General features: G+C 44.2%; 1 protein-coding gene across 1 annotated transcript in view; it reads left to right on the forward strand.

Annotated features, from left to right (window-relative positions):
- LOC134569391 (retinol dehydrogenase 8-like) overlaps positions 1-20,906 on the forward strand; it is a 38,556-nt gene extending 17,650 nt beyond the window's left edge. The window contains exons 3-6 of the mRNA XM_063428405.1: positions 3,846-4,025; positions 5,305-5,398; positions 14,728-14,911; positions 19,916-20,906. Of these exons, the coding sequence (XP_063284475.1) occupies positions 3,846-4,025; positions 5,305-5,398; positions 14,728-14,911; positions 19,916-20,143 (686 nt within the window). The 3' untranslated portion in view covers positions 20,144-20,906. The remainder of the gene's footprint in view (positions 1-3,845; positions 4,026-5,304; positions 5,399-14,727; positions 14,912-19,915) is intronic.
- Positions 20,907-22,685: the final 1,779 nt, after the last annotated feature.

The following is a 22,685-nucleotide window of genomic DNA, read 5'->3' on the forward strand; positions in this document are numbered from 1 at the left end:
CCCCTTTATTTATTTATGCAGTTAGCGTTTCGTATCGGCAGACCAAGGGCAACTCCCCTAGCATACACAGGTAGCATTAACATAACGAGATCTGTAACCATGAGTAATAAAGGTGGTCAATGACAACCCATTCTCGTATCTGAGGCCGTTGTAGTGGTCTCCCGAGAACTGGTTGGTGATGCCAGTAGCCGTTTGTCGGCTCGGTTTCCGCGGTTTTGCAGAGGTAATCAGAGCGCTACCTGAAGTCTGAGGTATGTCATGCATCTACAGTGCATATGGGCATAGGAGCAGCAGTAGCGCGTGACCTCCCCCAGCGAGGAGGTCCCTGTGGTAAGCGGGGCTCTTTATAGGGTCTAGCCCGCGGGCACAACTGTAGTGGCTACATCTCTCGGGAGCTCACTCCCAACAGCCTCTGGCAAATATATGCTACCCATAGTTACAAAAATTAAAGAGAGAAAGAAGAAAAAGGCCAAGAAAAAGAGAAAAGAGAGAAATCAAAGAGACAGGGGTAGGGTGGGGGGGGGGGGCGGGGGGCGTGGTGGGGAGGGAGTCATCAGGGACCCTCATCCGTCCGTCTACATAAGTATCAGTTTCTCGGTATCGCTGCTAGTCCTAACACAAGGGGCTATTTTCCCAGGGCGCCCAGATTTTTTGGAATTGTATCTGTGTTCCTCTGACCCGTGCCGTCAGGTCATCCATCACGTATACCTCTCGTATTCTATTAATTACCCCCGCTATGGCCGGCGTGGTCTGTTTAAGCCAGTCAGCTGCCACTGCTCTCCTGGCTGCCAGCGTAAATTTATGAATGAGTTTTTGTTCACGTCTCGTCCACCCTTCTACCGTTCTACCGAGCAGGTAAAGCCACGGGTCCAGGGGAGGGGGTCTGGAAAATACCTGGGCCATCATATCTCTAACCTGTTGCCAAAAGCGTACCATCAGGGGGCATTCCCACCACATGTGGATATAGGTCCCTTTCATCCCACAACCTCTCCAGCAGAAATCTGTAGGGCACTTTTTCATGTGGCATAGCTTTACAGGGGTTGTATACCAGCGAAGCATCGTCTTGACTGCTTGCTCCTGTATCGTTACGCACACAGAAGAGCTATGATTGGCTTCCCAGATCTCCTGCCATTCCACCCCCTCTAGGTGCTCCCCTAAGTCCCTTTCCCACTGATCAATATAGGCCATGTCGCCCTCAACCGTGGACACAGAGCAGAGGTGAGCGTACAACTGGGTTATCAGACCCGTAGGCATATGGTCTCGAAGGCATATTCGTTCAAAAAAGGTCATGGGTGTTTGGGCCGCAGCTCGGACCCACGGGAGTCTCGCAAAATCCCTTATTTGAAGGTATCTAAAGAAGTCTGCAGGTGTGAGGTGACCCCTTTGTTGTAGGTTGTCAAAAGTTATTACTTCGGAGCCCTGCACTAACTGGTGAATGCGCTGCAGGCCTATGCGTTCCAGATTCCTAAAGTTCCTTGCCGACATACCCGGCGGGAATGCCCTATTTCGCAAATAAGGCATCAGCGGAGACGGGGTTGATGCTAATCCATACTTCTGCTGGGTCCTATCCCATACGTGAATAGAATTCAATATAGCTGGGCACGTAGCCCTAATAATTGGTCTTTTATCTTTAGGAACCCAAATTAGTAGCTGCGGTATATCCGCCCCCACCATCAATGACTCCAGGTCTACCCACCTCCGCTCACCAGGCGGAGAGTGCCATAAGGCTATCTGCGATAATTGTGTCGCCAAGTAATAGCCATATAAGTTAGGTAGACCCAGGCCTCCCCTATTCTTTGGCCTATATAGAGTGTGTCTGGAAATTCTGTGACGTTTATTTTGCCACACTCATTTAATGTCTAAATATTTAATCGACTGTCGCTCTATGTGTATATGGTGTTCCCTCTGAAGAGCATCCAGCTCTACTTCTGAGATCGCAATAGGAAGGGCGCTAGACTTGGACATGTTGGCTTTGTAGCCTGACACAGCTCCGAAGTCCTCCAGGACCTTTTGCAAGGCCCGCAGCGAATTGATGGGGTCAGTGAGCGTCAAGAGCACATCATCCGCATATGCTGATACTGTGAATTCCCTGCCCCCCACTCGAACCCCCTGAATATTCGGGTGTGTCCTGAGGGCCTGGAGCAGCGGTTCTAAAGAGAGAACAAATAGGAGTGGGGACAACGGGCAGCCCTGTCTGGTGCCATTACACAACACATATTTAAATTGAACACAGAACAGATAATAAATATAATCAACCATGTATACAGATACATTCTGTTTTGAGGTATGTAGAGAGGGATCTCTTAAAGGACTTTAGGCTTGGGGAAGATTGGAAGGTGTCCGGGAGATTATTCCATAATAGTGGGTTTCTGTAGGAAAATAAGGATCAAGCTGCTTTCTTTTTGTATTGAGGTAGACTAAATAAAGTGCTGGTACTAGATCATTGCAACAGATGTACCATGCCTTTTGTCATTTGATCCTCCTATAGGGCACTAAGTTGTTCCGGTGGGTACAGCTGGAGAGAGCATTCTGCTCAGGTAGGGTGGGAGCTTCCCCAAAAAGCCCTTAAACACAAGGTTGTAAAGATGAAGGGTGTGTCTGGATTCCAGCAATAGCCAATTTAGTTATTTTAACATGTTGTAATGGTGAGTCATGAAGTATTGGACCTTTGGACTAGATTATATACACTTGCACTTGTTTAATGTTTTATTTTTGTTGTCTTGCTACTCTGGCTAAGACCATCACACATTTAAAGGGACTCTCCAGTGCCAGGAAAACAAACCGTTTTCCTGGCACTGCAGGTCCCCTCTCCCTCCCACCCCCCTTCAGTGACTTACACGTCCCTCTGTGCTCGGTCAGGGTCCGCCAACGCTCCTCCCCCGCAAACGTCATCCGGCGGGGGAGACCTATTGAGCATGCGCGACCACCGGCGGGGGAGACCTGCCGCGCACACGCATTAGACCTCCCCATAGGAAAGCATTGAAAAATGCTTTCAATGCTTTCCTATGGGGATTTCAGCGAAGCTGGAGGTCCTCACATAGCGTGAGGACGTCCAGCGACGTTCTAGCACACTTTTCATGTGCTATAAACATGGAAGTGCCCTCTAGTGGCTGTCTAGTTGACAGCCACTAGAGGAGGAGTTAACCCTGCAAGGTAATTATTGCAGTTTATAAAAACTGCAATAATTACACTTGCAGGGTTGAGTAGTGGGAGTTGGCATCCAGACCACTCCAATGGGCAGAAGTGGTCTGGGTGCCTGGAGTGTCCCTTTAAACAAGATTGCAAGTGATGAGATCTAACGTGATCAGCTAAAGTAAAAATGACGACGAAACTATTAAATCAATTCTCAATTCTTGGAGACTATGATTAAACTAACATTCTAATTCAGGCAAATGCTTCTAGGTGTGCAATGCTTTAATATCAACTAATCACAGAAGAGTACAAAAAAAGCCCTCCTAACTGTAATTAGTGGGATAGAAAGAGATTGCTAAAACTCCAGACCAGACTAAAGAGATTTGCTTGTGCCAGAGAAAACCAGAAACTGGACAAACACCATAAAAGTAAAATGTCAGTCTTGAGAACTTGGGTGAAGTTTTGAAATGTCTGAATTTAGCTGTTCAGTACAATAAGACACAAAGACAGTGATCACGGGAGATCGGGCCACTTCATACATGGAGGAGGCAAAGTCATTGTGTATATTGCTTTAATTAGGTCATCAAATCTATGGACAGTCCAACTAGCAAGGCTTGGTGGTCGTAACAAAATTCTGAGGCACACCACTATTTCATTTGAATCCATGGTAACTGTATGATAATAAATAAATGCTTCTTACTTTATGTTTGCAGTAAGCAATGCTGGAATGGGGCTCATAGGCCCAATCGAATGCCAGACTGTAGACCAAATGAAAACCGTGATGGATACAAATTTCTTTGGTTTAGTCCGTCTCTTGAAAGAGATATTGCCAGATATGAAGAAAAGAAAGAGTGGACATATAGTGATTATTAGCAGTGTTATGGGAATACAAGGTATGGTAACATCTGTCTGCACCTATATCCTTGCTACCCAATCTATGCACAAAAAGTACATTTATTTATTTTATAATATTGTTTTAAACCTTAGAGTCCTGGAGAGGTACTTAATGCATTCAGATGAACCATCCTTCCCCCCCCCCCTCCCGCCTCCCCACCCCCAACCTGTCTAATTAGCCTCTTTATTTGAAAGGGACACGCCACTGTTCAAATTGAAATATACATCCATTACTGTTTTGTAAATATATCCCAAATGAAAACATGTATAAATTTAGTTGTATTTATAAACAGCTTACAAAAGCTACATATATCTCTTGTTGCTACATTTGCAAGCCCTCCCCTTCTAACCCCACCAAACTTTCTGTAGCTGTCCAATCACAGACATTCTAATTCAGCTCAATGAGAAGTCTTTTAAAAAGGAAGTTGCTCTGCCTCTTCAGTTTAGCTCCACTGAGCTCACTAAACCAGGAAGTAACAGGACATGTTGTCTGATTGACAGCCAAGGAGGGGTAACAAGGTTAACCTATGAAAGTTCCAATTTCTATTGAAATCGTTTCAGCAAGTGCTCTAGGGGTCTGTAGTGTCCCTTTAATAACAATTTAAAAAACTTGGATCTGCATGTGCAAGTTTAACATCTCTGTTATGAGAAATTATTGTTGTTTCATAGCACACCCTTTTAATATCTAGCTTTTCTTGGTAATTATTTCTTATTGTTATTAATGATTTGTATTTAAGGAAAAAGTGTCCTCAAATTTTATTGTGTCCCATTCTATTGTTATCTCACTAACTGCTGCGCAACCTAACTTGCTGTTGCTGCAGTTTCACACAAAGCAGCAGCAGCAAGCAAGTTAGGTGGAGCAGCAGTTAATCAGATAGCAGTAGAGCCTGATCCAACATGGCTGTCAGATACAAAATTAAATAAAAAAATAATGTCTTTAAGTTTCTTTAAATGCAATAAACTTTAAAAAAAAAAAAATAAAGCGAGAAGTGAAAATGGTATGACATTTGTCTTTTAATCATTCAAAATAAACACAAAAAAAATATATAAATTCCAATTACTGTTACATTTTTTATATTGCTCTGTTAGCAGCAAACTATATATTTTTATTACGAAGAATTTTTACTTTTTTGAAAGTAATTAATTCTGAAGATATGTTTATAGGAAATATACTGTATTGTGAACATACTTTCCATCGTATGACTGATTATAAATCAATGGTAAAAATAAAAATGACTATATGTATAATGTTTATTAAAAGAATTGGTTTTATTTCAGGTATATTGTTTAACGATGTATATGCTGCCTCAAAGTTTGCTGTTGAAGGCTTTTGTGAAAGTCTAGCGATCCAAGCCCTGAAATTCAAATTGCAGTAAGTGTTGCTCTCTGTGCAGTTTTAGGGATAATTAGTGGCGGCTGCTGACATTTTAAGGTGGTGGGGCAGCAGACGCATGGATTTGACAAAACTTTTTTTTTTTAAATATATCTTTATTTTTATTTTTCCTTTTATCATTACAATGAAACAAAAAAAATATAAAAATCCAGCACATATCCATAGGGGCTGATTATTCATTCCTACAATACAATACAATACAACATTGGTAGTGTTACTGAAATATTAAATATAATAAAATGTTTTTGAATAAGAACAAGTAACTACTTTACAAACAAAGGACCAAGAAAAAAAAAAACGTCATCAAGAGTCCCCAACTAATTTCGAACCCTTATTATTTTCCTTTTTTATTTATCTATTACTGGTCATATTACTTATTGCATTATCCCATTTATCCCACAAATCGGATGTTTTGTCTTAGAATAAAATCTTCTTTGCTTTTCCAATTTCTAGCAACTATTATTTTAACAGCAATCAGACATTCGGTTATTAAAAAGTGGTCCGTTATATTTAACCTAGGCCAATTTAGATGTAGTAATAATATCTACGGCTTGCTAATTTTACCCTAGATAAGTGGAATATAATTCTTTGGGCACATACCCATATTGGAGTCATTTTCCTACAAGTCCACCATTTATGTAGGTAATTACCTCTTTGTTTATTACATCTCCAGCCGTTTTCATTTTGGGTAAGTGATGTTTTTTTTTGGAACCATATACCATGGGTTAATTAATTTAAAATGGGTTTCAATAAGCGAAAGCAAATCATCAATGACACACTTTACTGGGCGTGCCAGAGCTTAGTGATGCAATTTGCATCCCTTAACACATGTCCACAATTAGGGATCGACCGATTATTGGTCTGTCTGATATTCTGTATTTTCGGCAATATCGGTATCGGCCTATAGAGATCAGGGGGCAAGCTCTTACTTACCTTCCCAGCAGCTCCCATCAGCTACCCTGTGTAACTCTGGCGAGTCCCGCGGCCGTCAGAGCGTTTACCATGGCAAAGCTCCGAGCGGCACGCTGGTCGCGAGATTTAGACAAGGGAGCTAAAGGGAGCTGCTGGGAAGGTAAGTAAGAGCTTGCTGCAGACCCCCACACAGTCCATGCCACCGGACCACCAGGGAATGCCATATCCACCCTCTCTGGCCAAGTAAGAAGCAGGCAGGGCGGACTAAAAAAAAAAATTAAATATAAAAAAAAAATTTTTAATGCCCCCCACATTTTACACACATTACATACTTACACAAACACACACACACACACACACACACACACACTGCATTATATACACATACTACACAAACACACACTGCATTCACTATATGCACACTACACAAACACTGCATTCACTATACACACACTGCATTCGCTATACACACACACTGTATTCATTATATACATACACTACACAAACACACTGCATTCACTATACACACACTGGATTCACTTTACACGCACTACACACACACTGCATTCACTATACACACACTATGCATTCATTATATACACACTGCACAAACACACACACTCTGCATTCATTATATACATACTACACAAACACACTCTGCATTCATTATATACATCCTACACACACATACTACACAAACACTCACTGCAACCACTACACAAACATACACTGTATCCACTACACAAACACACACTGCATTCACTAATCAAATACTCTCACTGCATCCACTACACACACACATATATTCTTGAAAACATAAAAAATTCTGACTGGCATGTATATTTTGTGCATTTACCTTAATAAAAAAAAAAGATTTGCAATAAATAAACAACAAACATGTTCAGTTAACAGTAGATTTGTGTAGAAATTGTTTATTTTTTCAAAATGATAAATGTACAGAATATCGGCAAGTTATCGGCTATCGGCTTGAAAGTTCACAGATTATCGGTATCTGTATAGGCTCTAAAAAAAATCAATATCGGTCGATCCCTACCCACATAGCTTGCTCAAGCCTCCTCGGAATCCTCAGCATTCAGACACTAGAACTTACAAACCACATCACACACATGCACATAAACATTTCCTCACCACATTAGGTATCATAAAATGTCATATGTTTATTGCATATACATATAAAGATACAGAAAAAATCATAAATACCTATAGAGCTTTGTGTTATATCTCTCTCTCGATATATATATATATATCTATATCTCTCTGTCTATGTACTCTCTCTCTATATATATATCTGCCTATCTATATCTCTATCACTCTCAGGGACTGGCAAAGGAAAGGTTACCAGTGGGTAGTGAGGTTGACTGGCAGGGGAGGGGTTAACCGTGGGTAGAGAGAATACAGGAGTTGAACTACAAGCTCATCACTCACTGGTACAGAACTCCCGAGAGACTCCACCGTATGAACATAGACACCAACGATACATGCTGGAGATGCGGAATGGACGTAGGTACTACCATACACATATGGTGGACATGCCCTAAGATAGAACCCCATTTGGCGACAGATCCACAAAGCAATAAAAAAAAAAATTACTGCTCCAGCCCCTACAGATGCTACTACCCCACACGACATTCCCATTGGCAGCATACAAACGATCGCTTACCCGACATCTCTTAAATGCAGCGAAATCTCTCACCCTGATAAGGTGGTGTACGGTGAACACCCCAACATTACGGAGCTGGATGGACAGGATGGAGGACCTATATGAGATGGAGACACTTACGGCCCACTCCATGGGACTACAGAGCACTGCTCACAGATGTGGATGCCATGGTTGGACTTCATCTGCAGGCAGACTGGAGACGCAGACTGGGGGGAGTGATCTGGCATGGCCTGGGATGGGAGGGGGTGTGCGGCTGCGGGGGGGGGGGCCCATTTGGTACGCTCGCCGTCCCTTGTCCTCTTTGGCTCTTCTTGGCCTTTTTTTTCAGCTCTTCACCCTTCCGCACCCACTTCGTCGTGGGCCTGTATCTTGCGTCCAGTGGTCAGCTGATGTCCTCCCCCCTGGTTCTGTGGGCCCGGCTGGGTGGTAGGGGGCCCTGGGGCGGGAGGAGCTGGCCGGGCGGGCTAGCTGGGGGGAGACGGGGCCGCCGGGATTTCAGAAAACTTGCTCAAGAGTTACCAGAAGGTGAAGAAGCGTTGATCCAGGACATACCGAGACACACTCCAGACAATCTCTATTATAATAGAAAAAATCCAAGGCACTCACTGTGATTGTCTCCAGGCAGATTTATTGCAACGTTTCGACCTATTCAGGTCTTTATCAAGCTAACATCACAGTCACTGTGGTGTTAGCTTGATAAAGACCTGAATAGGTCGAAACGTTGCAATAAATCTGCCTGTAGACAATCACAGTGAGTGCCTGGGATTTTTTCTATTTGTATATATTCCTTGGGGTTCTTTGCTGACCTATGCTCAGTAGCACCCTGTGTTTAAGTGTTGTGACTGAGTGCGACCTTATACTTTTTTCTAATCTCTATTATAATGACACATCCAGGGACACGCACACGGGTGACAAGCCAAATACTAGGAATACAGGCCCTAGAACACAGCAGAAGGGGGAGAATTGATTCACGACTTCGACGGACAGACCCACACGCGACCGACCACTCACGGAGCAGGGCCCAGTTGTATTGCCCATAAATGACACAATCACCCTGTCGCTGCGAGATTGAACCTCTGCATGTACCTTAGGTAGTACTATATGTCAGAGAGGAACAATGTATCATTGCTGTGACTTACATAAAACCATTATGGAACTATCACTGTATACCATATTGTTTGTGTTTACCTGTTTGCAATTGACAAAACCAAAATAAAGATTGTCAAAAAAAAACAAAAAACAGTGGGTAGAGAGGCTGGCTGGCAGGGACTGGAAGAGAATGTATTACTTGCATTACGGGGAGAGAGAGGAGCACATATGGGCACTAACCTTGTCTCACAGCACAGACTGCACTGCAAAGTGCAGTTTGTGCTGTAAGCATAATTTACATTAGATGAGACATGCCGTTAATGTAAATGGCTGCAAAAGGTTTCTTTCAGAAATTAGGAATCAATAACATGTTGAAATGTGAGAGGGGGGTGGCTAAGGAGGCAGGGTTACATTGCTGAACACAGTTACACATTTGACAGCACTGTAGGTAAACTATTCAGAATGGAAAGAAAAGAAAGTAGCCATAGGTATTTGGAACTTATTAGCTTTAGTTCAAGCATAACTTGTTTAGCTGCCGGGAGTGTCCCTTTAAGTCAAAATTGAAATTACAATTGTAATACAGATTTTTGCCACAAGATGTCACCAAAGAATAACTTTTCAAAAGTATTTTACAGTAGTATGCTAGATAGAATTTCTATAGCAAAATATAAATAAATAGAGATTTTCAGCTTTTTAATATTCACTAGAAGAGATTCATGAGGAGAATTTGTTTTCATTAAAAAGCAAAATAAAACAAATTCCCATTAAATTATTAAAGAGAAATAAATGAGCAGCCAGACCTGTGTCAAGGCTGCTTTAGTGACAGGCACCTGCTGTTTCAGTGGTGCCTGTCACTTTGTGGCTGGGGTGCTGGGCTCAGAGTCTGAGAGGCATTTTACACTGTAATAAGGCAGGCACCACTTCAAACATTGGATGCCTTACATTAGTGTGGAGGGGGGATGACGACGACTAGGGAGACCAAATAGCAGGCATTGCTGCCTGAATGGTTCAAAATTCAAAGCCGAGGAGAAGAAATACAAAAGGGGGTAAGAAATTCAAGAGTGGTATTAAGGGACGCACAGGTGAGGATGCATTTTTTTTGGGTGGAGGGCGAGAAATGAAAAATGCATTTTCACCTGTGTAGCCACAAATCCTTGCTCGGGTCCTGGTGGCAGCCTGGCAGGCACCACAGTGCTGACCTTTATTATAGCGAGATTGAAAAAGTGAGCTGGTTAGGGGGAATCCTGGTGCCATGCCGGCAATGCGCTGTTTTGGTCCCCATTAATGGCGGTAAGCGGTAGGAAGTGCCTGCAGCCTATCTGTATTAAGTCAATAAATCTGGTGATTATACGTTTTAAAGTCTTTAAAGTTTAAAATTATAGAACAATCTGGTTGTTCTACATATACTATTATTAAAATATCAATTTATACTGTGATCTGTATTTTGCAGGCAATTTGCAAATCACCACAATTACTTTTTAGTCAACAGAAACAATTGACCATTTTCAAAAATGCTGTCTTGGGCGCTCATATTTTAGTGACTTCATCAAAAACGTTCAGCTCCATAAATCTTGAGTATAGAGATTTAATCTAGGAGACCACGGCAAAAATTCAAACTTGATACCTCGATACTTGAACATGCGTCATGTTGTTTCCAAAGTATTAATAAGCATAAATATGAAAGCAGGTAGGGATAAAACCCATCATATTTCAAGTATCAACTGATTTCCCAGTTAGAGGTTTGGTTAAAAGGTTTCTGTTCCGGGGCGTGGCTAGCTGAGCTACGGAACGGTCGCACATTTACAGAGCTCCCGCTCTAGAGACAAAAAAGAGATAAAAATTCGACCATTTGAACCACGAAACGGCTTAAACCCAGACATTTACAGCTCTTGGAATACCCCCCAAAGAGTCATGGGGAAGAAACACAGAAAGCTGGCCCATGCGGAGGGACAGAGTCACCCAGACATCCGACTCTCCTTCAACAGGCCATCGCAGCAGGCCCGGCCAAATATGGCGCCTACGGAGCCACGCGGCTCTAGCGACTCCGAGCTGTCGCTGGAAGACGAGACAGCACAAGCGCCTCGAACACACAGCGGTGTATACCAGCGGGCTGATTCGGACTCCGACAGGTCCCCATCAACCAAAGGGGACATAAAAAACCTCCTGCGGGACTTGCGAGAGGTCTGGAAGGCGGACCTGGCTGGGGTACAAGAGGAGATAGGAGGCCTGAACCGCCGCATGGGAGTGATTGAAGCCGGAGAAGAGGACAGGGGAAAGAGGCTGGACGACACCGACTCCCGGGTCAAAGCCCTCACCCAACAGGTGCAACACCTATCGAGAGCAGTGACCTCTCTAGAAGCAAGGCACCGAAGAAAGAACTTCAGGATCCGCGGTGCCCCAGAGTCAGTAGGCCAGGAAGCCCTGCTCAACTTTGCCCATGAAGTCCTGCAAGCACTTGGAGTCCAGGTAGGCGGCGAGCGGCCACCACTGGTATCGGCCTTCAGGGTCCGGAAAGCGCCTACAGCACCCGCAGATGCACCTCGGGACATTATCGTTGTCACTAGAGACACCTCAATAAAAACGGCTGTTATGGCACGATCCAGACAACTATCAAATATAGTAATTGCAAACGCCAAGTTATTGATTTTTGACGACTTACCCTTCGCAGTGCTCCTTGAACGGCGCAAGTTTGCTCACATCACCAGGATTTTACGAGACCAAGGTATCAAGTACCGGTGGGGGTTGTCAGGGACATTGGTGGTGCAGAGAGGAGAAGCGATACACACACTGTCGCCCTCCGAGGACCACACAGGGTTTCTAGAGAAACTTAATATACTGGGGCCGACCCCCTCAGAGCAGCAAACGGCAGAGGCCCGGACGGCCATGAACCCTACCATGAGAGGGAAACGCGGAACCAAGCCCACCGGAGACACACAGCTCATGGGGCGGCTGGATCCCCCATAGGAACCCCTGCTTTAACTGTGCCCCGGCTAAGCCACCACCCAAGATGGGTACACCGGGACTACCGTATGAACTCACCACCAGAACTATGTGCCCAAAAGGCATTACTCTACTCACAATCTTTGCTCAATAGTATATATGCCATATTGTCTTGTAAATATTTTATTTTATTTTATTTTTTATTTTTTTTAATTTTTTCTCTTCTATGTCTAACCTTTAGTTAATCGCATCCTAAGAATCAGCTGCAGACTGCAGGTCACCGGGGTCGCGGAGACACCCAGTATTATTCTCACATACCGCGACGCGGGTAAGGCAGATTGGAAAACCGCAACAGGGGGGTCACATGGCGGCCGACACTAACAAAACCATAGGCTTCAGCAGCACCACCGCAGGCACAAACAGACCCCATTTTAAGAGCCAACTTACACCACTTGCGACGTCTACACGTGTGGTAGTATCCCAAACACAATCAGCACCCCACAACGCATCAGACGAAAACCCACACAGGGAGCTCACAAGCTAATGGGTCGGTCCTACAAGAGGCCCGGGAGAGCGCAAGGGGGCCCCGTGGTGACCGTTTTATAATATTGTTTTTACTCTATGTTAGGTTACCTAGAGTTATTTTCTGTTTAATTTGATATATTACCCACGAGACACAATAGGCTTACTGAACACTTACCTCAGACTTGCTATCTGGGAGGTGGCGACTGGGTTAACCAAGCACCCAGATAATATGCCCTATAGAGCTGCATTGCAGTAAACCAGCTCAGGATCTTGCTGGTAATGTGTTAGGTAAGGTTCAGGCCTTTAACCCTGGTGGACAACAATCAGGGGAGCGTAGCTGGCCTACATGTCCCTCCTCCATTACTTCTGCAGGTTCATATTCACTAGACCTGACAATCATTATGCAGGAATCTCTTGGATCATTCTGATTGAAAATGTGCATTGGACCCTAGGTGGAGCCAGCAAATCCTCATGTTTAGCTTATGTCCCCGATTAAGTTATTATTTTAATGGCAAATTATATAATCTGTGTTTTACTCATCATAGCAAATGTTTCATGATTACTGATATAACTCTTTTACTCGTATCGTTCTACGAAGAAGTAAGTAGAAGTATAGATCAGGGTGTTGCAGTGGATGTGATCTATTTGGATTTTGCCAAGGCATTTGATACAGTTCCACACAAAAGATTAGTGTTCAAACTCAAGGAAATCGGTCTCGATGAAAATGCTTGTTCTTGGGTAGAACATTGGCTTAAAAACAGAATACAAAGAGTTGTCGTTAATGGTAAATTTTCAAGCTGGACAGAGGTGGCAAGTGGTGTCCCTCAGGGGTCTGTTCTGGGACCCCTTCTATTTAACATTTTTATAAATGATCTTGAAGACAGCATTGAAAGTCATGTTTCAGTGTTTGCAGATGACACAAAACTTTGTAAAATAATACAATGTGAGCAAGATATTACTTTGCTGCAGAAGGATTTAGATAGACTGGAGGACTGGGCACTCAAATGGCAGATGAAATTTAATGTTGAAAAATGCAAAGTTATGCACTTCGGCGTAAAGAATACACAAGCAACGTATACCCTTAATGGAAGCGAATTAGGGGTAACAACACACGAAAAGGACTTGGGAATTGTTATAGACAACAAACTATGCAACAATGTGCAATGTCAATCAGCAGTGGCCAAGGCCAGTAAGGTATTGTCATGCATGAAAAAGGGCATTCATTCTCGGGACGAGAATATAATTTTGCCTCTCTATAAATCACTGGTAAGACCACATATTGAATATGCTGTGCAATTTTGGGCACCTGTTCTAAAGAAGGATATCATGGCACTAGAAAAAGTGCAGAGGCGGGCTACAAAATTAATAAAAGGAATGGAACATATCAGCTATGAAGAAAGGTTAACAAATTTAAACCTATTTAGTTTAGAAAAACGTCGCCTGAGAGGGGATATGATAACATTATACAAATATATTCGGGGCCAATACAAACCATTGTGTGGAAATCTATTCACAAACCGGACTTTACATAGGACACGAGGCCATGCGTTTAGACTGGAAGAAAGAAGATTTCGTCTAAGGCAAAGGAAAGGTTTTTTTACTGTAAGAACAATCAGGATGTGGAATTCTCTGCCTGAAGAAGTGGTTTTATCAGAGTCCATACAGATGTTCAAACAGCTACTAGATGCATACTTGCAAAGACAGAATATTCAAGGATATAATCTTTCAATGTAGGGTAATAACTGCTTGATTCAAGGATAAATCTGACTGCCATTCTGGGGTCAATAAGGAATTTTTTGTCCTAGCTTGTTGCAAAATTGTGCTTCAAACTGGGTTTTTTTTTTTTTTTTTTTTTTTTTCTCTTTTGGATCAAAAGCAAAAAACAGGTGTGAGGAAGGCTGAACTTGATGGACGCAAGTCTCTTTTCAGCTATCTAACTATGTAACTATGTATGTATCGTACTTCCATACTTTTATAACCTGTCTCATAACAAAATGTGCAATTGTATACCGTCATAACCTTGTTTGATTACACCATCCCGCCTGTGCCTGCTGTCGTCGCACCACGGGACTGTTTGTTAACTCTATTGCACCAAAATAAAGAATTAAAAATGTTCATCACAAAAAAAAAAAAAAAAAAAGGTTTCTGTTCCTTTCCCTAGATTGAGTCTGATTGAGCCTGGGCCTGTTGTCACAGAGTTTGAAAGGAAGGTTTACGAAGATGGATTGACAATGGACCTTTCAGCTGCCGATAAGGAAACCGCTGAGATGTTCACCAATGTGTACCTTAAAAACTACAAGTCTATCTTCCAAAGTCTGGGTCAGACAGCTGAAGACGTTGCAGAGGTATTTCTAAAGATTATCATAGTGTACACACAGAGTACATTGAGATACGACAGCCTATCCTCTTTCTGCACCAGGTTGTAATAATAGACAGGCTTAGATGCATTCAAGTTGATTTACTAGGCAGCATCAATGGCCGTACTGCTGCTTAATTCGCTAAGAAGTTAGTTAAAGGACCACTCTAGGCACCCAGACCACTTCAGCTTAATGAAGTGGTCTGGGTGCCAGGTCCTTCTAGGGTTAACCCATTTTTTCATAAACATAGCAGTTTCAGAGAATGTGAATGGGTTAAGCCTTCCCCTATTTCCTCTAGTGGCTGTCTCACTGACAGCCGCTAGAGGCGCTTGCGTGATTCTCACTGTGAAAATCACAGTGAGAGCACGCAAGCGTCCATAGGAAAGCATTATGAATGCTTTCCTATGTGACCGGCTGAATGCACGCGCAGCTCTTGCCGCGCGTGCACATTCAGCCGACGGGGAGGAGAAGAGGAGGATCGGAGGAGGAGAGCTCTCTGCCCACCGCTGGAAAAAGGTAAGTTTTAAACACTTTCCCCTTTCCAGAGCTGGGCGGGAGGGGGCACCCTCAGGGCACTCTAGTGCCAGGAAAACGAGTATGTTTTCCTGGCACTAGAGTGGTCCTTTAAAAGATCCGTGATATTTACTATCATGCAACACAGGCTGGCTTTCGAGAATAAATTGGCTCTGTCAGCAGATCTATTTCCCTAGTGCAAGTGATAAGAATGCACAATTCCAAGAAAATAGCAGGTTTTAATTGGTCAGTTAAAGTTCCAAATGGCGATACTTTGTTGATGTCTGTTGTAAATGAGTACAACTAGTATATTAAAAAATACTTTAGCATGTCATAAGAGAGACCCAATCTGTGCTTTTGCACTGGAGCAGTTGATCAGGTTTCTCCATATTAAAATTAATTTAAAACCTTGGGGTCTCCCAGAACCCCCAAAATACTCAAACACACATTCATTTTATTTCAATAATAGTTACATTAGATCAATGTTTCTTTCTCCCCCTGTGTATCTCTAACTCCGTTCTTCAGTACAGGACTCTATGCCGAAGAGCTAATAAACAGGCGAAAGAAAGACCTCTTATTAAATAGATTTTCCTTCTAGTTTATACATTTTGCTAGCAATCTTGCTAACACAATGTACAGACAGATGTTGCAATTGATGTGATTCTGACAGTAATACAAATATATATATATAGACATGTTTATTAATGTGTGCAATAATAATATATAATGACGCCTATAATACTTACACATATATTAATGTACATTTATATATGCATAATACACACAGAAATGTCATTAATACATAACATATATGTAATGAGCACGTATTGGCCCAGTCTCATTGCAAGGTGCATACTTTAGCACAATAACCTTCAAAGTGTAGAGCACACTATAGGACTTCAAAATAAACAAGATAACTTTATTTTTTACAGCTGTGCAACCACATACATTCAGAATTTCAGTCCCATTACCAAACTTTCATTAATATGTCAAGGTAGTTGGACTGAAACATTGATTATATGCAAACGCACTTCTGCTTATAATACAGCCGCTCTTTTGTTTATTTTGAAGCCTATGAGTGCGTTCTTTCACGTAAATAGTTTTTCATTTTAAATTGTCTTTTCCACCTCTATATCAGCACACTACAGGGGCGGACTGAGAACCCTCAGGGCCCCCGGGCAAAATAAATCAAGGGCCCCCTTACAGGCCCCACCCATACTCCGCAGCAAGCGCCACCCATGTCCCGCCTCCATGCACCGCCTCCAGCCACACCCTACACAATCTTTAGACACAAGGAACAAAAGTGCAATAATCCCTTCAAGGCCCCAGTAGAGACTACAATTGAGGGCTAATGGGCCATGGAGGGGGGGTCTTTCTAGCAGAGGCTATCTCAGTGTCCTTTAGAGAGTGTGTTAGAAAGAATCCCCTCCAGGCCCTATTAGAGACTACAATGGAGTCTAATAGGCTTGGAAGGGGGTCTTTCTAAAAGAGGCAATCTCAGTGTCCCTGCTGGAAACAGTCGCCTCCAGGCCCCAGTAGAGACTACAATTGAGGGCTAATGGGCCAGGGAGGGGGGGAGCATTCTAGCAGAGGCTATCTCAGTGTCCTTTAGAGAGTGTGTTAGAAAGAATTTCCTCCAGGTCCCATTAGAGACTACAATGGAGTCTAATGGGGCCTGGAGGGGGGTCTCTCCAACACTCTGGTTGCTATTCACAATATAGCAACACAACATAGCTCGCTGAAACCTAGGCCAAGTTGGCTCCTCTTACCTTAATTACTGTTGCTGGCTGGCAGTCTGTGGGCTTGCTGGAAGGCTGTGGGCTTACTGGCTGCGGTTGGCAGGCTGTGGGCTTGCTGGCAGGCTGTGGGCTTGCTGGCTACTGCCGGCAGGCTGTGGGCTTGCTGGCTGCGGCTGGCAGGCTGTGGGCTTGCTGGAAGGCTGTGGGCTTACTGGCTGCGGCTGGCAGGCTGTGGGCTTGCTGTCAGGCTGTGGGCTTGCTGGCTACTGCCGGCAGGCTGTGGGCTTGCTGGCTGTGGGCTTGCTGGCTGCGGCTGGCAGGCTGTGGCTTGCTGGCTGTGGCTTGCTGGCTGGCAGGCTGTGGCTTGCTGGCTGCGTTTGGCAGGCTGTGGGTTTGCTGGCTTTAAGCCTAACTGGTGGCCTGTAGGCTGGCTGTCTGTCTACTGGCCAGCCCGTGGGCTGGCTGGCCTGTGGGTTGGCTGGCTTGCTGGCTACTGGGGCACTCGTAGATTATTTAAAGAAATAATCCATGCACAATAACCACTACTACTCTGTGTAGTCGTTATGGTGCCAGGAGGGCCGGGCCCCCCTCCCAGAGTAAGTAGTCAAACCGTTTAAGAACAGTTTGACAACTTACCTGGGGTCTGCTGGGATATGAGGCTGGGTAGTAGCAGGGTATAGGAGCAGTGGTGCAATGTGTAAGGGGTGCAGTGTGTGTGAAAGATTCAGTGTGTGTGAGGGGGTGTAGTGTGTGAATGTGTAGGGTGTGTGGGGCAATGTGTGTACGACGGGGCTGTGTATGTGTGTGGCAATGTTAGTATGGGGGGCTGTGTGTGTATGGGTGGGCAGTGTATGTGTGTGTGTGTGTGTGTGTGTGAGGCAATGTGTGTAAATGTGTATGGTGTGTGTGGGGGCAGTGTGTGTGTATGGGGGGCAGTGTGTGAATGTGTATGGTGTGTGGGGGCAGTGTGTTTATGGGGCTAAAGTTCAGTCTCACCACTGCGACCACCAGGAATACCTGGTGGCCACAGTGTTGAGAGTGAACTCTAGCCCGTAGCTCCAGGGCTAGAGTTTACTCTCGCAAGCGCCGTAACGTTGCCGTGGTAACCGCGACAACGATCTGTGCTCGCGCAAGAAGGACCCAGAGGAGCTGCAGGCTGAACTCCCGGGTCCTCTCTTCCTCCCTCCCCTGCCGGCTGCCCGCACGGTGCCTGCGGACAGGGGAGGGGGCAATTGCCCTCCTCTTACTCCCCCCTCCCCCTCTTCTTACCCCCTTCTTACTCCCACTCTCTTCTTACCCCCTTCTTACTCTCCCCCTCTTCTTACTCCCCCCTCCCCCTCTCCTTACTCCCCCTTCTTACTCTCCCCCTCTTCTTACCCCCCCCTCCCCCTCTTCTTACCCCCTCCCCGCTCTTCTTACCCCCTCCCCCCTCTTCTTACTCCCCCTTCCTCTTTTTACTCCCCCCTCCCCTCTTCTTACCCCCTTTACTCCCCCCTCTCTTCTTACTCTCCCCTCTTCTTACCCCCCTCCCCCCTCTTCTTACTCCCCCCTTCCTCTTCTTACTCCCCCTCTTCTCCCCCTAATTCTTACTCCCCCTCCCTTCTTACCCCCCCTCCCTGTTCTTACCCCCCTCCCTCTCTCTTCTTACCCCCCTACTCCCCTCTCTTTTTACCCCCTCCCTCTCTCTTTTAACCCCCCTCTCTCTTTTAACCTCCCCTCTCTCTTTTAACCTCCCCTCCCTCTCTCTTTTAACAACCCCCTCTCTCTTTTAACAACCCCCCTCCCTCTCTCTTTTAAACCCCCTCCCTCTCTCTTTTAACCCATCTCTTTTAACAACCCCCCTCCCTCTCTCTTTTAACCCATCTCTTTTAACAACCCCCCCTCTCTCTTTTAACCCCCCCTCCCTTTTAACCCCCCTCCCTCTCTCTTTTAACCCCCTCCCTCTCTCTTTTAACCCCCCTCCCTCTCTCTTTTAACCCCCCTCCCTCTCTCTTTTAACTCCCGCTCCCTCTCTCTTAACCCCCCCTCTCTCTTTTAACCCCCCCTCTCTCTCTTTTAACCCCCCACATCCCTCCCTCTTTTTACCCCCTCCCCGTAGCGTGGCCGAGCTGCTCTGCGTCCGCGGTGCCGGCCGGATTGATAGGAAGGTGCACACACACTGAGTGTGCACCTTCCTGTCAGTCCGGCCGGGTACAGGAAACAGAAACTCCTGTTCCGCGCAGAGTTTCTGTTTCCTGTACCCGGCCGGACTGACAGGAAGGTGCACACTCAGTGTGTGTGCACCTTCCTATCACTCCGGCCGGCACCGCGGACGCAGAGCAGCTCGGCCACGCTACGGGGAGGGGAGAAGCTGCAGCCGCCTGAGCGCTCTTAAGAGAGCGCTCAGGCGGCTGCAGCATTTAAAGGGGCGGCCGGGCCCCCTGATGGCGGGCCCCCCTCCCGGCCGGGCCCTCGGACCATGTCCGAAGTGCCCGCCCGGTCAGTCCGCCCCTGGCACACTATGCTGGCACGATGCATTATTGGGCTGGTATAGAATTTTTTTCTTTTAGTTCCCAGTCTGGCCCTGCTACAACTGCAGGGACAGGCTATAGACACCAGAACTTATATACAAGCCGAAGTGGTTCTGGTGACTATAGTTTCCCTTTAATCAAGGCAGCTCTAAAGGTCTACTAGGTAATTTTCTGAAAATGCAAAATAGGTTTTAATTGTATTCTGATTTTATTTTCTTCTATTTCTGCAGCACACTATGAAGATCATTTTGGCAGAAAATCCTCCTTTTCGGCACCAAACGAACACCCTGTACACGCCTATGACAACACTAAAATATGCTGATCCCAATGGTGATCTGCCTATCGACACCTTCTATAAAATGGTTTTCCAACATGATAAAGTTTTTAATGCAAGCCTTAATTTTATAAAACTCTTGAGATGGAGAAGCACAAAGAGTTTTGACCTAGGCAAACCGTAGTCTTAAAAATGGTGGGCACCATGCAAATACTATACCTTGATCACTTTCTATGCAAAATGTATTAATGTATTTTGTGATTAATTATCTCCATATTGCTCCAAGGGTAGCTCATTGTACTTTAAACCCATTAAGGAAGATCATTTTTATCTGATATGGTGTTGAAAGATGTTGAGAAGTGTTATCGAAGTGTGTAGCAGAAACACACTTAATTAATTATATGATATAGACACCAGGTTTTTTCCAATTTTGTCCTAGATGTCTATTATTTAGTCCTCCGATAATTGTTTAGTTTTTTTCAATTTTTTTCCATTAAGGACCATATTTATAACACCTTAAAGATGATGCCAATCGGGTCCCTAAAAACCCTGTATTAGTATGGTAGCCCTGCTTATTTTGGCTTTGTAATTCTACATAGCCATGCATTCATTAAATAAGTGGGAGATTTAGTTTTCATAAAAGCTAGCTTGTTGTGATGTATTATTACATAATTGGTCCTTAAGGGGTTAAGCAATAGATTCTTTGTAGACGAATTAGTAAAGGCTCGCAGTTCTGATATTGCTATTAGTTAATTTGTAGATATAGACAGACTTTTAGAAGCTGTATTTAAGAAATGTATAATGTGTTATGCGTATCGGAGTTTGTATGTTGCAATGTATATTGAAATATTTGTTGGCTTATCTCTGTAATTTTATTTTATCTGATGTATTTGATAAATATTGCAGTAAATAAAAAAAAGTGAAAGTGCTTAAGAAATAGTAATAATGTGTATACACAGTTTAGCTGCACTACACCAAAGCGACACAAAAGTGACGCACAATAAATAAAAAATATATAAAAAAAATGATGTAGTGTGCTTAAACTGGAATGATTGTGGTTCCTTTAGATACTCTGAAATTAATAACATAAACATACATAGTGCAGACTATCTAAATAAAAAACATAAAATATTGTGGGGGATCTGGGAGAGAACTCACATGTACCAGAGCCCTATCACTCCTTGTTCTGGGTTCGAAATGCTCCACTTGAGAGGGATAATTCCCACAGCAGTATATCAGGATAGATGTCTTCAAACAGTGTGTTCAGTCAGGTGAATATAAAGGTTCTATGTAGTATATGAACAAATAGAGAGGCAGGAACACCCAATTGAATAGTATCTGAAACAGCTTATTGATATAAAAGGTTAAAAACTCTTTCTTTCGTATTGGTGGGTATGCCAGCAATCTACCCACAACTGAGCAAGTATATATAGAGTAAAACGCCACTGTAAAACAGTTACTTCCGGGTTTCGCCAATCACGTGGACGTCATTGGAGAGGCGGACCCAGGAGCACCACGTGATCGGGAATTGGCCAAACCCAGAAGTGACTGTTTTACAGTGGGGTTTTACTCTATACTTGCTCAGTTGTGGGTAGTTTACTAGGACCTGCAGAGCAGAGAGACCAAGAATACTTGCGAATTAGTGAAGAAATGTAACAGGAGCCAGAGTTGGTTTGAGCTTGATAGGTAAGGGTTAGTATTTTGAATTGACTCCTGTAGGATACAGGAAACTAATGTAAGGATTAACAGTGTAGTGAAGCAGTACAGATTCTGGGGAGACCAATTAAGAGAGAATGACAGTAAATAATGCAAGAAATTACTAGAGCATGAATCGAGCATCTTGCTTAACCCCTTAAGGACACATGACATGTGTGACATATTATGATTCCCTTTTATTCCAGAAGTTTGGTCTTTAAGGGGTTAAGAAGGGAGTGAATGCGGGCAATGTTTTTAAGGTGGAATCAGCAGGGTTTGGCAACAGACTGGACACGGCATTAAAAACAGCAAGCTTGCAAGGACAAGCTGATGTGGGTACCATCGACTTGCATGGAGAGCAAAACAGAAGGTTAGTGTTATGAGGAGGAAAAGTAAAAAGTTCAGCTTTAGAGAAATTAAGTTTCAGAAAGCGGGAGGACATCCAATCAGAAATGGAAGAAGGCAACTTGTGAGGCATTCAAAGACAGCAGAAGAGAGATCCGGGAGTAGAGATATACCTGGGTGATATCAGCACACAGCGGAATCCGAAGGAATTAATACATTTGCCAAGAGTGGCAGTTTAAAGAGAGCCATTGCCATAAGGGAACACCATTGCCATGAAGATTGTATGTAGTCTGCAAAGTAGGCAGGTTGTACATGGCAAAGTAACATCCACATGAATGCCAGGTCCCAAGCTTACCCAGCAGAATATTGCCCAGAACATAACACTGCCTCCGCCAGCCAGCCTTCTTTCCATAGTGCATCCTGCTGCCATCTCTTCTACAGGTAAATGATGCACATGCTCACTATCCACCAGATCTAAAAGAAAACATGATTCATCAGACCAGGCAAACTTCTTCCATTGCTGCATGGTCCAGTTCTGACACGCATGACCCCATTGAAGGCACTTTCGGTGGTGGACAGGGAGCATCATGGGCACTCTGGCAAGTCTGGGTCCCACATGCAGCAAATGGCGATGCACTGTGTGTATGATAGCCAGCATTTGTAAGGCTTAGCAGAAGGAGTCCAAA

The sequence above is a fragment of the Pelobates fuscus genome, chromosome 7 (assembly GCF_036172605.1).
Source record: "Pelobates fuscus isolate aPelFus1 chromosome 7, aPelFus1.pri, whole genome shotgun sequence".
NCBI classification, from domain to species: domain Eukaryota; kingdom Metazoa; phylum Chordata; class Amphibia; order Anura; family Pelobatidae; genus Pelobates; species Pelobates fuscus.